The sequence below is a fragment of the Capricornis sumatraensis genome, chromosome 2 (genome assembly GCF_032405125.1).
Source record: "Capricornis sumatraensis isolate serow.1 chromosome 2, serow.2, whole genome shotgun sequence".
NCBI classification, from domain to species: domain Eukaryota; kingdom Metazoa; phylum Chordata; class Mammalia; order Artiodactyla; family Bovidae; genus Capricornis; species Capricornis sumatraensis.
Genome location: NC_091070.1, coordinates 179525735 through 179542262, shown reverse-complemented (window position 1 = coordinate 179542262; position 16528 = coordinate 179525735). Strand labels below are relative to the sequence as shown.

The 16528-nt window shown below is 41.1% G+C and overlaps 1 protein-coding gene across 2 annotated transcripts in view; it reads left to right on the top strand.

Annotated features, from left to right (window-relative positions):
• Positions 1–16528, top strand: part of PDE4B (phosphodiesterase 4B) — a 533353-nt gene that overhangs the window by 474739 nt on the left and 42086 nt on the right. For both annotated transcript variants that reach the window (XM_068964819.1, XM_068964820.1), the window contains one exon: positions 13615–13727. In XM_068964819.1, the coding sequence (XP_068820920.1) occupies positions 13615–13727 (113 nt within the window). The remainder of the gene's footprint in view (positions 1–13614; positions 13728–16528) is intronic.

Genomic DNA, 16528 nt, shown 5'->3' with positions numbered 1-16528 from the left:
CATGTTTCTAATTTCATACCTTTGTTCATGCTGTTCATTGCCTTAACCTCAGTTTTTCCAACTCTCAGAATTCCATCCATTCGTCTTTACCTGGCCTCCAGGTCTCTGCTGATCTTCCTCTCCCCTATGTTTTTAAGATCTATCTGTGCTGCCTCTGAGCTTTATTTGTACCTTCCGTACAACTGTCAAAATCTATTTAGAATTCTAGTTTTGCACCGACACCTGCAGCTGTTGTTTTGGGGTTAAATAACAAATTCTGCATGTGATTTTGCAGAGATCCCTTTGACAGACAGAATATCCCCTATATTAAAATGAGCCAGCTGGAAATCTAATCAAAATATACATGCAAAAGAAATGGAGCTATGCACTGTGGTTACATTGACTAAATCCACAAAAGGAAAGTGGTTTGTTTGGAGACTAGCAAAAAAAGAAACCAGAACAAGAATTCCTGATATTACTTCTCCAATACTATTCAGTAGGCAAGACCCCATTCCTTTGGGCAGTGGATATCCAATCTATTGATATTTGGGGCAAGTCAGCAGTTCAAGCAGTGTTCTTTTGAGCTTCTGCTAGGTAAACATATACTGTGCTGCATTAAAAAGCAGTCAAAAACATATATTCCTTGCTCTCAAGAAGTCATGGGTGAAATAAGCCAAGAGAAAGAATTCTAATGACATGGTCAGTTGGAAATAAAAGTCTTGGACATGGTAGTTGTGAGAGCTGAGAGGAAGGGAGCTTAATCCAACCTCAGAAAATATGGGAAGCTTTGTAGAAGAGATAACTCTAGGCTGAATCCTAAATGATAAGAGTTAGCCAGGTGGACAGTTGGAAAGGGCACATCAGGCCAATGGAAACACTTGAGCTAAGCGAATGAGGCTTGAGTAAAGCAGACATTTAAACCATCCAGCCAACTCCCCTGCTCTGATTTCATGTTTGCCAAGCAATCTTATGATTAGAACTTTGTCTCCTATGTCAAGGAATGTGTAACGACCAGGGGGTATGAAAAGCTTTCTTTAAATTATTGCTTTCTGTAAATGAATTCATTGGTCTCTGATTTCTCATTGTACTCTTGTGAGTTGGACTAGTATAAGAAGAATAAAGTTAAAATACACTGACAGAAATCACATTCTGATCTGAAAAGCTGAGATAACAGAGGGTTTTGATCATCAACCCATTACCACCATCCTAGGGATCATATAGTTTCAGCTCATAAATATCTCAAATACATTTGCCTCTTTCCATCTGCAATGCTACGTTGTAATTCTAGCCATCACTATCTCCTGCATGCTCCTGCTGCTGCTAAGTGGCTTCAGTCACGTCCAACTCTGTGCAACCCCATATATGGCAGCCCACCAGGCTCCGCCATCCCTGGGATTCTCCAGGCAAGAACACTGGAGTGGGTTGCCATTTCCTTCTCCATAGGTTAAGGCAATAAAATAAGTTACTACTAGCAACTGGCATGAATACTTTCGAGGCTGGTTACTGTTCTAAGTGCTATAATGTGAATTACTTCATTTAATCCTCATAACCACCCCACCAGAAAGATATATGTCCCCTAATTTTAGAAATGAGGAAATTAAAACTCAGAAAAATTAAGTAACTCACCCAAGTTCGCACTGCTAACAAAATAAATGACAGAGCCAGAAAGTAAACTTAGCTGTCTTCTTCCATATCCTGAGCTTTTAAATACTATTTAGCTAGCCTCTTTGTAGCTATTCTCATCTTCAAGCTCATTCTCTAGGTTTCACGGTGAGTGAGTGGTGTTTTACATGCAGATTTGGCTAGGCCATTCCAGGTTTCTCTCCGTGGCCTTCCATAGCTGTGTGGAACCTGATCTAGACTCACATCAGTCTTTTTCTCTTGGTTTGTTCCTGCCACACGGACAGATCTCAGTCCATGGGGTATGCCCTGATGTTTTTCCTGCCTGGAATGCCTTCCTTCCTCTTTGCACCCAATTCTTATTCCATCAAATCTTGTATGTTAGACCTTCCCTAAACTTTCTGTCACATCCCACTTCTCAGACTTTTGAGTCTTGTCATTCTTGCCGTTGGATTTCTTTGGAAGGAATGATGCTAAAGCTGAAATCCAGTACTTTGGCCACCTCATGCAAAGAGTTGACTCATTGGAAAAGACTCTGATGCTGGGAGATATTGGGGGCAGGAGGAGAAGGGGACGACAGAGGATGAGATGGGTGGATGGCATCACTGACTCAATGGACATGAGTCTGAGTGAACTCCAGGAATTGGTGATGGACAGAGAGGCCTGGCGTGCTGCGATTCATGGGGTCACAAAGAGTTGGACACGACTGAGCTACTGAACTGAACTGAACTGATCCTTGTTATAAATTCTTAGAACACTCTAAAAATTTTAGTAGCTCCCTTTCCAATTGCAATTCAATAAGTTTTTGTATAATTGTCCTGCTAGAATCTAGGCTTCAAGTAAGCAAAAACTATGTTTATAGAATTCACCATTATACCCTTAGAGTTCCATGCTGTGCCTATAACATGATGAAAGAAAGAAAGTGTTAGTTGCTCAGTTATGTCTGATTCTCTACAATGCCATGGACTGTAACCCACCAGGCTCCTCTGTCCATGAAATTCTCCAGGCAAGAATACTGGAGAGGGTTGCCATTTCCTTCTACCACATAATAGGTGCTCAAAAAATCCACTCACGTAAATACTTGTTCAACAAACAATATTTCATATTCAACAAACAATAGCCAACATTTATCTGGTACTTATACCATGGACTGTCTTAAGCACTTTACATTTATTTATTAATTAATTAAAGACTACAATCCGTTATATAAACATCATTATTATTCTCATTACATTGGTGAGGAAACTGAGGCACAGAGAAGTAACTTCTCTAAGGTTAAACAAGGGAATATGAACCCAGACTGTCTAGTTCCAGAGACCAGCTTTTAACTTCTACTCTAAAATCTTCATAACGGGCTTCCCTGGTGGCTCAGCAGTGAAAAAAAAAAGTTCAGGAGATGCAGGAGCGCATGGCAACCCACTCCAGTATTCTTGCCTGCGAAATCCCATGGACAGAGGAGCGTGGTGGGTTATGGTCCATAGGGTTGCAAAGAGTAGGATGCAGCTAAAGTGAACGAGCACATATTCTTCATAAATATTTCTTGTATATATTTCTTGTATTAGAAAAATAGTTGGACACAAACTGACCTCCATGACTGAAGGCTTTCTTGTATCATTGCCTTTAACAGTAACATGGGTAGATAATTAAGTTCCTTGGGCACCCTTTCACATTGGTGGTACGTGTTGTTACATAAATGAGTACAGATTCGCAATGGTAAGTGAAGCCAAAGTCAGAGTCCTTCTGGAGAGCAGGCTTTGGCAAGGGTAAAGACACTGAAAGGGAACAAAGTTATGAGGCGGGCACGTCAGAGACAGTTTCTCCTTGTGCAATCTTACCTGGGGTGAAAGAAGAGAAAGTTGGGCCGTTTATTTGTGACAGACCTCATGACTTAGCCAAAAAGATCCTGGAATTCAGAATCAGAGAACTCAGGTTCTCCTTCTGCTGCCTTCCTTTCTCTGTTCTCTCTCCTTCCCTCTTCATCTCTCATCTCTCTCTCTCTCTGTCTTTCATCAGATGACTTTGAGCAAATTATTAAACATCTCCAGGCCTCAGATTTTTCACATGCATAATGGAAAATCTATGTCATAATAATAATGCTTTCTATCTCATGGGATTTATTTTTCAAGGAAAAAATGAGATCTGCAAGTGAAAGCACTTGGTAAACTGTCAAGCTGTATATACAAAAGCTAGTTGTGACTGGTGTTCTTTTTTTTAACTCATAGTCTTAGAGGAGTTTGCTAAGGAGATCATCAAAATGACCTACTTTTCACTGTGATTTCCCTGAGGGCAGTGAACCTCTTCTTCCGTGAATCCACCCAGAGTGAAATCCCTGTCATGGGCAATTGCAAACTCCCTCATATTTATAAAGACACACTAACAAAGTCCTGCCTAAAGAAAGACCATGTGGGGCTCACAGACAGCCTTCGGAAGAACTGTGTGAGAACACTGTGTGAGTGTTCTCCAGTTCCTGGGGTTTGTTCTAAGAATGTTTTACTCAAGTTTAAATCAACAGCCTCTGGAAAAGTTGCACTCGGACACAAGTGCAGGTCGTTTACCAAAGAGTTATCAAAAGAAAATATCTACCTTTGGACTGAATGAAAAGAAAAGCTATTGTTAATTGTCAGGGGGAAAAACCAAACATCATAACCAAGATCACTAAACAAATAGGCTTATAGCCAAATTGTTTAAAAGAAAAAAGAGGCTCATTTCCCTATGTGTGAAATATTTTTACATTTTAACAAATACTTACTGTATTTTGTGGAGGAACCGAGGAGTGAAACAAATCTGCTAACTTCAAAGCCCTTTGAATCTAGGAAAGACATCTACAGGGCTAGAATCTTATGGAAAAAGCTAGTTATCAGCTGGATGTAGAGAATCCAATTCATATACACGTCTCACTTCCAAGAATCAGAAGAAGAATTTTCTCCATCAAGGACTCCTTTAACATTTTTTCCCAAGGGAGCCCTTGCTTTAGAAACTTTATATACAAAAACTGCATTTAAAGATAGCAATGAGTCTACCAAATTAATTTTACTGTTATTTTACGGAGGCTTGCTTAATGTTATTTCAGTTATTTAATAATATTCGCAATGTGGAGGTCTCAGGATGCTTTCCTTTCAACATCAAGGGTTTACTTTGTTTTGAGGTTGAAAGTGCAGGCTTTGCTGTGACCAGGGCAAGCTTCATGCTAGCTTGCCCTTACATCCATGCGCCACTGGATCATTGCAAAAGGTCATTGTGTAGTTTGGGTACTGATCAAAGGTACTCAGCCAGGTGGTGAAGGGAGCTGAAATTCAGCCCCTGCCTCACTTTTCAAGCTTTCTGCTCAAGGGCTGTGCCTGCTAAGAGACAGCAAGTTTTTCTGATTTTCACAAAGGTACAGTACAAGCTAGGGGTAGGGAGCAAGGGAGAGAAGGAAGATGATACGGCACCCACTTTTACAGAATGACAGTTTTGTAGATGAAAAAGTGTGCAATGAACATCTCTTCTTCATTGTTGTGGCCCCAACAGGAGGCTTGGGTGTACTAGACATTCAGTGCATATTTTGTGGAATAAATGAATGAACAAGTGACTTTCTTATACAGTTCTCGACATCTAAATGTCCTTTAATCTGGTGTGTCAGTCGGGATTGGGTGAATGCAGAATGACAAATTTGGCAAGTTCTATATTTTAGAAGTGAAAACCAATAAGCTCTAACCTATCAAGAACCAGTTTCCTACCTAAGGTCATGCATCTAGAGGCAGACTTTAGGATTTCATGGCCACTTTATGTCTTCCCCTACCACTAAACCCCTCGGCCAGAGCAAAACTCTACCAACTCACCTATCAAATAAAGGCCATCTGCTCTCAGGAACGGGCTTCCCAGGCGGCTCAGTGGTAAAGAAACCACTGCCAATGGGGGAGACCCAGGTTCAATCCTTGGGTCAGGAAGATCATCTGGAGGAAGAAGAGGGAACCCACTACAGTATTCTTGCCTGGAGAATTCCATGGACAGAGGAACCTGGCGGGCTACAGTCCAGGGGGTCACAAAGAGTCAGACACAAGTGAGTGACTGAGTACTCACACACCCTCAGGAAAGTGGCCAGGACAAGGCAGAGGCTTGTGGGCAGTTGGGGTAGAGGAAAACGTTCTTGACAGGTACTAAGCTTCATATCAAAGCCTTGGCATGCCTTGCTTCACTTAATTCTCATAGCTAGGTCATAGCACTAGTAAGTGAATTGTAGAGTCAGGCTCTGTAGACAGTCGGACCAAATATCAACATGTTCCACTGAATTTTGAGTTGGTAAGAGCATCCTGGTCTATGCAATGTCAAAACCAATATCCTTTTGAGCTGTGTGTGATTTACTCAAATTCTGTTTCTACCCATTGCTATGGTTCAACGAAATAAAAGGAAACAAGCTTTTTAGAAAGCCTGTTCCTTTTTTTGTTTTGTTTTGTTTTGTTTTAAACTGGAGTTTCCCTAAGTGAGTATCTCTGTTGAATACATACACAAAACATAAGAAAGACAGGGAAAAGTGTACAAATCACTAGAAATCAGGGAATTTTCATAAAGAGAACAGACTCTGGTAATTAGTATCTAGACTAAGAAGTACATCATTGTCAGCCCCATGGAAGTCCCCCTCCAGTTCTTGCCTGGTTGCCTACCCTCCAAGGGAACCACTATCTTGACTTCTAACATCATAGATTCATTTTTGCTTCTTTGGAATTTTATATGAATTGCATCACATTTTATGTGCTTTTTAACCTCTGGTTTCTTTTACTCAACGTTTACATTCATCGGATTCCTCTCTGTCTTTGCCTATGGCAATTGTTCTGATTGATCTAACCACCACACAATTTTGAAAATAGTACCACCTTCTCTAATGAAGAGTTCTGACTATGTGAGGCAGAGAAACAAAACTGTTGCTCAGTCATGTCCAACTCTTTGCGACCCCATGGACTATACAATCCATGGAATTTTCTAGGCCAGAATACTGGAGTGGGTAGCCTATCCCTTCTCCAGGGGCTCTTCCCAACCCAGGGATCAAACCTAGGTCTCCCACATTACAGGTGGATTCTTTACCAGCTGAACCACAAGGGAAGCCCAAGAATACTGGAGTGGGTAGCCTATCCCTTCCCCAGGGAATCTTAATGAACCCAGGAATTGAATTGGGGTCTTCCGCATTGCAGGTGGATTCTTTACCAACTGAGCTGCCAGGGAAGAGAAACAAAAGGTTATTTATATTTCCTTTCTATGCCCTGTGTTGGGGTAGAAAGTCTGGGAATCTTGACAGATTGGTTTCTGATATCTACAAAACTGTGTTAAAATTGCATTTAGAATGATCCCTTATATCAGAAATCTGAATTACTCAAACTCATAGAAGCTGAGAGTAGTAGTTACCGGGGACTGGGTGAAGGGGAATTGGAGAGGTGTTGATCAAAATGTATATAGTTTCAGATCCTCAAAGTGAATAAAATCCTAGAGACCTGCTATATAACATGATACCTATGGCTAACCATGCTGTATAATATATGTAAAGATTAGTTAAGATAGATCTTCTTTAAATGTTCTTATCATACATGTGTATACACACACACATACACAAAGAAGGAGTGAGGAAACTTTTAGAGGTGATGGTTAAGTTTATGAGATTATTTATGGTGAAGGTATTCATTTATCTTCAAACTCAACAAGATGTATACATGAAACATGCCCAGCTTTTTTGTATGCCAATCATATCTCAATAAAAAACTGCATTTAGATATAGTTTATAGAAACTTTATATTGGGGGTGTATTGTGATGCTTTCATCTGCTAATTATATGAACTTGGGACTTCTCTGAGACCCAGTTTTATCATCTGTATTGAGAAACCCTCATTCTGAGGCCTTCTACGCCAAATGATATAATTATGTAAAGGTCTCCCATCTTGATTTTTTCCCAGAGATCAGGAATAAGATCCTGCTTTCCTGCACAGAGTGTGGGGCCAACTTTTAGGGCATCTGAGCTCTGTTACCAGCTGGACCATTGACTTCATCACTGCTCAAAATCTGGTTCCCTGCTTTCCAGCTCTAAGCAGCTTGCTATTTGTGATCAGGCTGAGGTTTCTCATTGCCCTTTCCTTCTGCCCTTCTCTGCATCTCTCTCATCCAATACCTCTCTTCCAGCACACATAGACATACACACACATGTTCTACTGAATTTGCATGAAAAAAACTAGGAATACTGAAAAATGAGCTAAATATTAGCTGAGCTGGAAAATTATTAAAGTAGAAGAGGGAAGATCATTGACTAAAAAAGAAGAGTGTTACACAACAGTTTGTACAATGTTGCCTATTTTCCTTTCTTTTTTTTTTTTGGCCAGGATGCATGGCTTGTGGGATCTTAGTTTCCCAACCAGGGAGCAAACCCCGGGCCCTTGGCATTGAAAGCATGGAGGCCTAACAACTGGACCACTGGGAAATTCCAAGTGTTGTCTATTTTTGACTATATACATGCATACATGAAAGGGCATACACAGGGGGATAACAATAGTGATCTCTGCTTGGTCAAAGGTGACATCTTATCATTTCAAATATTTTGCTTCTCTATAATTTTCTAGTTGTCTCCAATGTACCTATATCCTCGCTATAATAATAAATGTGATATTTATAAAATGTGCATTAAACTTAAAGGTAAAGTCTGGTTTTGCGTGAATTCTCCTATTTTAGCTTCCCTGTGAGAACAGTATAAGTATTCTTCATATGTTCACTTTCCAGATAGAGAAATGTAGTCTCAGCAAACTTAGGTAACTTGCCTGAGGTTACCCACAGAAACAAGAGGCGGGACCAGAACCAAGCCAGTCTTCTGAGTAAATATTGAACAGTAAATATTTTGCTAATAGCTGTGTTAGGTGGATCAGAAAAGGGAAGAGGAAACTCGAGAAATGACAACATTCAGGAAAGCAATTACACAATTTGAAATAGAAAAGACCCAAGGGTAAGATGCCACTTTAAACACAGCAATTTCAGGAATGCATGGATTTCCAGCCCTGTAGTGAATCCTCTGTTTTATTGACCAAGATATGGTCTTACCCCAGAAATCTTGCTTGGTTAATTTAGCCTGTGATTTAGGTTGTGCCTTAAGGTACATTAGAGATAAGTCATACCTCTTCAGTGTTTATCGCACGGAGATGTTGCAAGGATTAATGGGTAGTGTCCTGGCGCTCCTTTGAGGAAAGAGCTTTATGAATGCCATGTATAATTATCAGATTAATATTAATTCTAATTATTCATTCATCCTTTCTTCCTGTTTCTCAGCATCAAATGCAGTACTTATCAGACCCACAGAAGGAAGTAAATCTTTTGTCATTCTTGTTGAAGTGAAAGAGGAAAAGAAGGTAATTATAGAAAGGAGGTTCTCCCAGCTCCTTCTTCCCTCTGAAAACTCTTGACAAGTAGGGTCACCCCATGACCATACATAGTCCCATTATCTGCTCTTATCCTCTTGAGACTTGTTTCTGAGGTGCTAAGCATCCTTCCTTCCCAGAGTCATTTTTATAAGAAAAGGAACATAACCAGCTTTGTGGGCATGTGACTTGCACAGCTGCACAGGGCTCCTCATTCACAAAGACCTTATAGTCAATCTTGAAACTTGTGATGGTTTTATCTTTGATCTGTTTTTTAAGTAAAGTCTGTTGGGACAATGGAGCATAGATCCCGGTGACTTGGAGCATCAGCTCATGCTGTGCCCCACCTCCTGCCACCTGCCTGTCTCCCCTGGAGGTATTCTCAGCACCCATTTCCCTGATCCTTGTCGCCCTGGGGCTCCTCCAGCACCCTTCCCCCTCCCCTGTCCCAGGACCACTGCTGCTGTCCACTCCCAGTGAGGGCCTGGGTCCAAGTGCAGAGAGGGTTTGAGTTGGACATGGATGCCTTGCAGAGTCAGGTGAGGCATGGGAGCAGCCGTCCCTGCCCTGGGCTAGCATGGCAGTACCACAGTAGACAGGGGCCGTGTCTTGATCCTCTTGTCCACCCCAACCAAGGTATCTAGTGCATCCTTGTGCAGAGGTTGTAGCCTGTTTTCTGGGGCTTGGGGCATTGGCACCATGGCAAGGGGGAATGTCTGACTTCCCCAGAGCCTGCCCAGGCCTGGGGCATGAAACACAGTTTGGAAGTTGGCAGGCAGGTGCCCTCCAGCAACTGGTAAGTTGTACATGTGCCCTAAGTCAGAGGCTGCAGGGTCTCTGGGGTCCTGCAGGGGTCTGCTCGCTCCTCCTGGTATCCCTCTGCCTGAAGTAACATGATTTTAAAGAGTAAATGAAACACATTGCACCATTCATTCATTGTGACAATTGTGCCATTTTAAGATATTAACTATAGGGAACCCTGGATATGAGGTAGATGCAAACTCTCTATTATCTCTGCAACATTTCTGTAAATCTAGAACTTTTTATAATAAGCAGTTTACTTAGAAAAAATAACAATACCTCCATGAAAGGTTGAGAGAGAGCAACTTCAGAAAAAAAGAAAGAAACTGCACATTTTAAGACCTTTCACAGCACTTTTTCCTGCTTTTTGAACAAGGGATCGTGCATTCCATTTTTCACTGATCCCAGCCAATTATGGAACTGATTCCAACTATAAAACCTCTTATTGAATATGCAATTCTTCTATCTCTCTTTTCTTTCCTCCCCACCCTCACAAACCAGGTTTGGGGAGTTCCTTTTATTGTCACTAATAATTATACTTCTGTGTACTGATTACCTACTAAGAACTGGTTATCCTATGAGATGGGGCTTCCCTGGTGGCTCAGATGGTAAAGAATCTGCCTGCAATGCAAGATACCGGGGTTCGCTCCCTGGTTCAGGAAGATCCCCTGAACAAGGGAATGTCTACCCACTCCAATATTCTTGCCTGGAGAATCCCATGGACAGAGGAACCTGGCAGGCTACAGTCCATAGGACCACAGAGAATTGGACATGACTGAGTAACTAACACATACACACACACGTCATGGAGATATTTTATATACTTTATCTCATTTAGCCCCTTTATAACTTTATGAGATAGATATTCTCCTTATTTGAAGATGTGGGAAATAGAGTTCCAGGATCATGCAGTAAGTGGTAAGAGAGAAAGTCAAAATGCCTGAGGTTCACTCCAAAGCTGGTGCTCTTTCCTCAGTGCTCCAGACGTATCCTCAGCCTCCAGATACCCAAGTATTTGCATGCTTCTTGGGCAGGCACTTTTGTTTCCATTCCTCTGAGTATCTACTGGGAGTCTACTAGGTACCAAGCGTGAGATTTGGCGCTGGAGCCACAGAGTTGTAGTGTGGAGGCCAGCCTGAGCTGCACTGATCCTTTGCTCTGGCTGTACCAATAGGTAGCTGGGCTGTGAGGCCCCCATCCTTAAGCCATTCTGACATCTGTGCCTCCTGCCTTAGTTACTGTGATAAGAAGGCTCTCAAAGGGGGCATAAGGAAAGCCTTGACAATGGATGAAGAATCTGGGAAGGAGCAAATTTTCATTTACTTCAAAATTTCACTTTTTACCCAGAAAATATCATGAATGACCAGAATAAAAGAAAGCAGTGGAGTAAGATCCTTCCATATTCATTGGCCAGTCACTGGCACCTCACTAATTTTTTTAAATATTTATTTTTATTTATTTGGCTGTGCTGGGTCTTAGTTGCGGCACCCAGGATCTTTAGTTGCAGCATGTGAGATCTCGTTCCCTGACCAGGGATTGAACCGGGGCCCCCTGTATTGGGAGCATGGCGTCTTAGCCACTGGACTACCAGGGAAGTCCCTGGCATCTCGCTCTTCTCCCAACTCTAGGAACATGTGTGTGCTCTTTCTGTATAATAGACAAGGAATGAGTTGTGGTGATGGCACTTAACTGATAGATCATTAAAGAGTTTTCCTCTTTCTTCAGGGCTTCACTGCTATCCTTACTGTTTTTCTTTGTGAGTGGAGATCTGATCCCTCTTTTCCTCTTCCTGAAAGAGAAATATAACATATCATCCCACAATCGTTTTGTACATGAGTCTATTCAAAATGCTCCACACAAGCTGCTCACTCCCCACCATCCTGGTGAATGTCTAATCTTAATTACTGAGAACCAGGGGTTGTGATGTGGAAGATACCAGGGTGGTGAAGCCTGAGGAATTAGGAAGTGGTTGGACTTTTTTATGAGAGGTTTGGAGTGAGAATGGGAGAGTTCTGTCACTTCAGGAAAAGCTTCCTTAGATGAAGTGTTCTTCTGGAAGGAAACAGAGAAGAGGGGGTGTTTCAGATACACTATAGAGAGTCAATGAGGAGATGCTTTGTGTTGAAGCAGCATGGCAAAATTGAGGAAGAAAGGAGGGAAGGCATGTGTGAGTCTGGCTTGAAATGAGTTTTACTAAAAACACCTCAATTCTGGTCTGCACATTTTTGAGGAGTGTGGAAAAAAAAGGAGGAAGTCACCTCCAGTGGTTTTGTGGCTTTTTAAGTGTGACATACAGGATATTGAATTTTAACCCCTGGTTTCCCTGAAGGGTAAGCATATGTGGGGGATAAACAAAACACCTCTTCTTTGAAATGTGCGTCTGTGCTAAGTGGTTCCAGCCTCTTGGAATCTCTCTTGTGTTTATTCCTCTTTCTGCTTTAAGTGTGAGTATCACACACATAAAATTGCTCAAATAATAATAATAAACTATGTGGTCTCCCTAAGAGTTCTATATGAACATATAAAAAATGTATTCTAAATATGACAGGAACATGTGAGTCTTTTCTTTATAATAGAATTTCATGTGAGATGTTTAATTTTATTGGTGTCTGTTGTGTGCTTCCATTCCAGAAAGCTCTGTAGACTTAAAGGATGTTGTTCCCCTCAATATCAGTCACATATGCAGGAGAGCCCAAATAGTTTTTATAGCTCTCTGTAGCATCATTAGTTCATCTAGCATTTATAAAATTAATTTCAGTGTTTATTAAGATAGGGTTCTTAACTCAGTAGCCTTAAGTGTTAGCTTAGACTCACAAACTTTTGGGTATGGAATGACGTACTGCAAACACTTAAAAATTTGAGTTTCATTACCCAGCAAAAATATGAACTTAAAAGGAATGCTCTATTTTTTTTTTAACAGACCACTGAGAAATACTTACAGAAAGCCTAGATTCCTATGGTAACAAATCTGAGCCCCCAGCCTTCATCAAAAAATCTGCTGCAGTCACATCTGGCTCCACCTAAAAGTCCGGTTCAGAATTTCCCTATGATCCTGGGAGTTTTGAAGAAGAGAAGTTTTAGCTTTGTTTAGTATAACAAGAACTGCCTAGACTCCAGGGCCAATAAATGTGTTCACGTAAAACTTCAGACAGTGTCTCTGAGACTGAAGCCTTATCGGGGAGACCTCATTTTGCCTCGACTTAAAGGGAGACTCAGAACAGAGGACTAGCCTTCTCCCCTCATTTGTGTGGGTCAGTGTCTGCTGAATTGAAAGTTATTCCAACATTTGCACATTCTCCCGGAATGAATGAATGCCCAGGTCTTCCAACGTAACTGTCAGTTTCCCCCTCCACTTTTCGGTTGTACGTTTCATTTAGAAGAAAAGCCAAATGAGAAAACGCTTTCCTCATTTCTCCTCTAGATTGCAAACACTCAGAAATGACATCACGCACCCTAAAGAATCCCGAGATGACTAAGGCACAGAAAGCCTGAGAAAACTGACTGCCTCTGCCTTTAGTTTTAGGACTCATCTATGCAGATGAGGTTTTAAGAGCCGGTTCCCCGCCTTCTTCCTCAGAGGAAGTTTCTTGGTAGATCGCAGACACCTCATCTAGCCCGGGGGCGGGGGCGGGGGGGGGGTGAAAACTTGGCACCAGCCATCCCGGGCAGAGCACCACGGTGATTTGTTCTCCTGGTGGAGAGAGCTGAAAGGAAGGAGTCGGCGCGCAAATAATGAAGGAGCACGGGGCCACCTTCAGTAGCGCCGGGATCAGCGGCGGCAGCGGTGACTCGGCTATGGACAGTCTGCAGCCGCTCCAGCCTAACTACATGTCTGTGCGTTTGTTTGCAGAAGAATCTTATCAAAAATTAGCAATGGAAACGCTAGAGGAACTGGACTGGTGCTTAGACCAGCTAGAGACCATACAGACCTACCGCTCTGTCAGTGAGATGGCATCTAACAAGGTAAGAGATGACCGTTTTATTCGTGAAAGTGTGACCGCGCTGCGAGCCGTGGGCGCCCCTGGCCTCTGCCAGCTGCAGAGGTGCATGGGGACTCGACTGTCAGCTTTGTTGATCTGCCTCCGATGATTCTGTGTTAAAATGCCACACTTTGCTTGTGTCTTGATGCTTCAGCCCAAGCTATTATCCTCAGTAAAATCCCCAGAAACCAAACCTTTTTCTTATTGATGTCTTTTGAAATTGTTTAAAGTGAGAAGTGTTTATGAAGTGTACAAATCACTATACAAGTGAAAAAATTTTTTTGTTTTATATCTGAATGAATTCATAGGTGAAATTGTTGTGTTGCAATCAAGTGTTATATATGTTTTTTGAACAAGAAAATACTGCGACCTCTGTATAGCAATGGCAAGAATGATTTGCGCTGAAGTTTCCTAAATTCTGAAATTCTCAGAAGGACATTCTGGGATTCTCAAACCTTTCTTTTCTGATGCTGGTATGACCTAAGATTGAAAAAAGAAGCAATATAATTTGTCTCCAAAAAAGAAAATTACTTTTTTAAAGTTTGCTGCTTTGCATAATGGAATCGTTTGAAATAAAGTACAACTCATATTGCAAAGAAATGGTTTTATGTACAATGCCCAGACAAAACTTAGTTTTGGGGAGCTTTAATTATCTACCATTATATCATTTGTTTAAGTAATGCCTGGATTTAGAGTGCTAATTTATGAAGTGAGAGTTGTTGCTTTTTGTTTGTATTTTTCTCTCACAGAATGTTAATTATACACATATACATATGAACGTATGTGTATGTATCTATTATTTTAATTGAAATCTTAACACTGCACCCTCATAAATACACATTTCAAAATCCCCAATCATCCTAGCCTGAGGTATTATCTTTTGTCTTAAGAGTTCTGGGGATGGGAAGAGACTGCTTCACACCTGCCAAATGTGCTTTCCAGCCCTGAATGTGTGTCCCTCCTCCCTTTTTCCTGGGGTTAAAAGGATTGCCTTCCTATCAAGACTTGCTGGCTCCTGCTCAAAGGATCTGAGCAGAGGAAGCATCACATCCCAAAGTTTAGTAGGGGAGCACAGAGAGTGGACTTTTCTTACTCTTGTTTATTGGTTAATGAAAGGGCAAAAAAAAAGTCTCTCTCAAAGTCTAGTTCAGATTCAAGCTGGAAAAAAAAAGGTTGAGGTTTAACTATTTATTGACTTTTCTCTGAATTTCTCAATTGAAGCTAAATTCTGGGTTTTTCCAGGCTGTTGTAAATCTCTACCAACTGCTTCCCCATGAGAAGAGCTTAACTGTGTCACTTCTCCAAACCACACTGGAGTCCATGTACACAGAATGATTCTCACACAGGCTCTAGCCCCCTTTGAAGAATTCAGAGTCTCTGTTCTTTGGATTTTGTGACCATTGATATGTATGCAAGATGTAGATTCAGTGTTTAGGGGTAGTTTTTTTTTTGTTTTTTAGCAAGTTTCACCATAAAGGATACCTTGAACTTTCTACTGGGGTCACTAAGATAAAGTAGACACCTAGCTTTAGAGGCAGAAAAAGATTACTCATTGAAAAACTGCAAATTGCCATTAGTTTTTATTTTGAATGTAGATGCCTTATGTATTCTAACCAGTTTAGTGTATGGAGTGTTAAAATTAGACATTGTGTGTCTTGCAAACTTATTATAAATAATTTCATATTCAATGTATAGTTCATGAGACACTGACACCAGGGACCATGTAGGTCCTAGTGAGAATTCTAAATGCTTCGGGCTTCCGCTTCTCTTTATGGTGTCATGTGCAGGAAGCAATGAAAGTTGAATAGACCTAACCCTAAAGAAAGGGCTAAACCTTAATGTTGACACAGTTAGCTTAAGTAGAAGGCATGCAAGCTTTACCTGTTTCTAGAGCTACATTGGAGAGGTTATAGGGCAAAGCAATTACCCTGTGATGAATAATGCCCAGCTGACAGCAGAAGTCAATTTCAGTTTTTACAAAGATCTCTCTCTTTTTACTTAGCCACTTACCCCCAACCCCAAAGTCTTGATTATTCAGATAATCACCTCAGGTGAAGCTTAAGTCATAGCACATATAATATAATATAATGAGAATATTTTTATGGCCACCAAAAAGAACTTGATTTATACCAGTTTAGGGGGAACCGAATTATCTCTGGTAAAATTAAAATTCCATATTCAATTTTAAATATTACCATAATTATTTGAGTATTTCATCTGAACTGCTGTTTAAAATTATCATCATCGTGATGTAGTCTTGTTTGGTCATCTTTGGCTTACTCTCAGTAAATAAAGATGATGTGGCAAATCTCTGAGTTACAGACTTGGAAGTAAGTGTGTAGATATTCTACACTGGAAGTATGTGAAAAGCATGGGCTTTGGAGTCAAAAGATTATGGTTGAAATCCTGTTTCTGTCATTTGGTAGCTACTTGGCCTTGGCCAACTTACTTAACTGCTCTAAGACTTAGTTTTCTTCTCTGTAAAACAGGGATAAAAGCGGTACCTATGTTGCTGAGGTTGCTGTGAAAACTGAGATTATGCATCTGAAGCACTTAGCAAGGCCCCTGATATGTAGGAAAAGTTCAAGAAGTGATCATTTATTAATAGCATCCATTGTTGCTAAGTGTGCTAAGTGGCTTCAGTCATATCTGACCCTGTGTGACAGGCTCCTCTGTCCATGGGATTCTCCAGGCAAGAATACTGGAGTGGGTTGCCATGCCCTTCTCCAGGGGATCTTCCCAACCCAAGGATCGAACCCGCATCTCTTTTGTCTCCTGCATTGG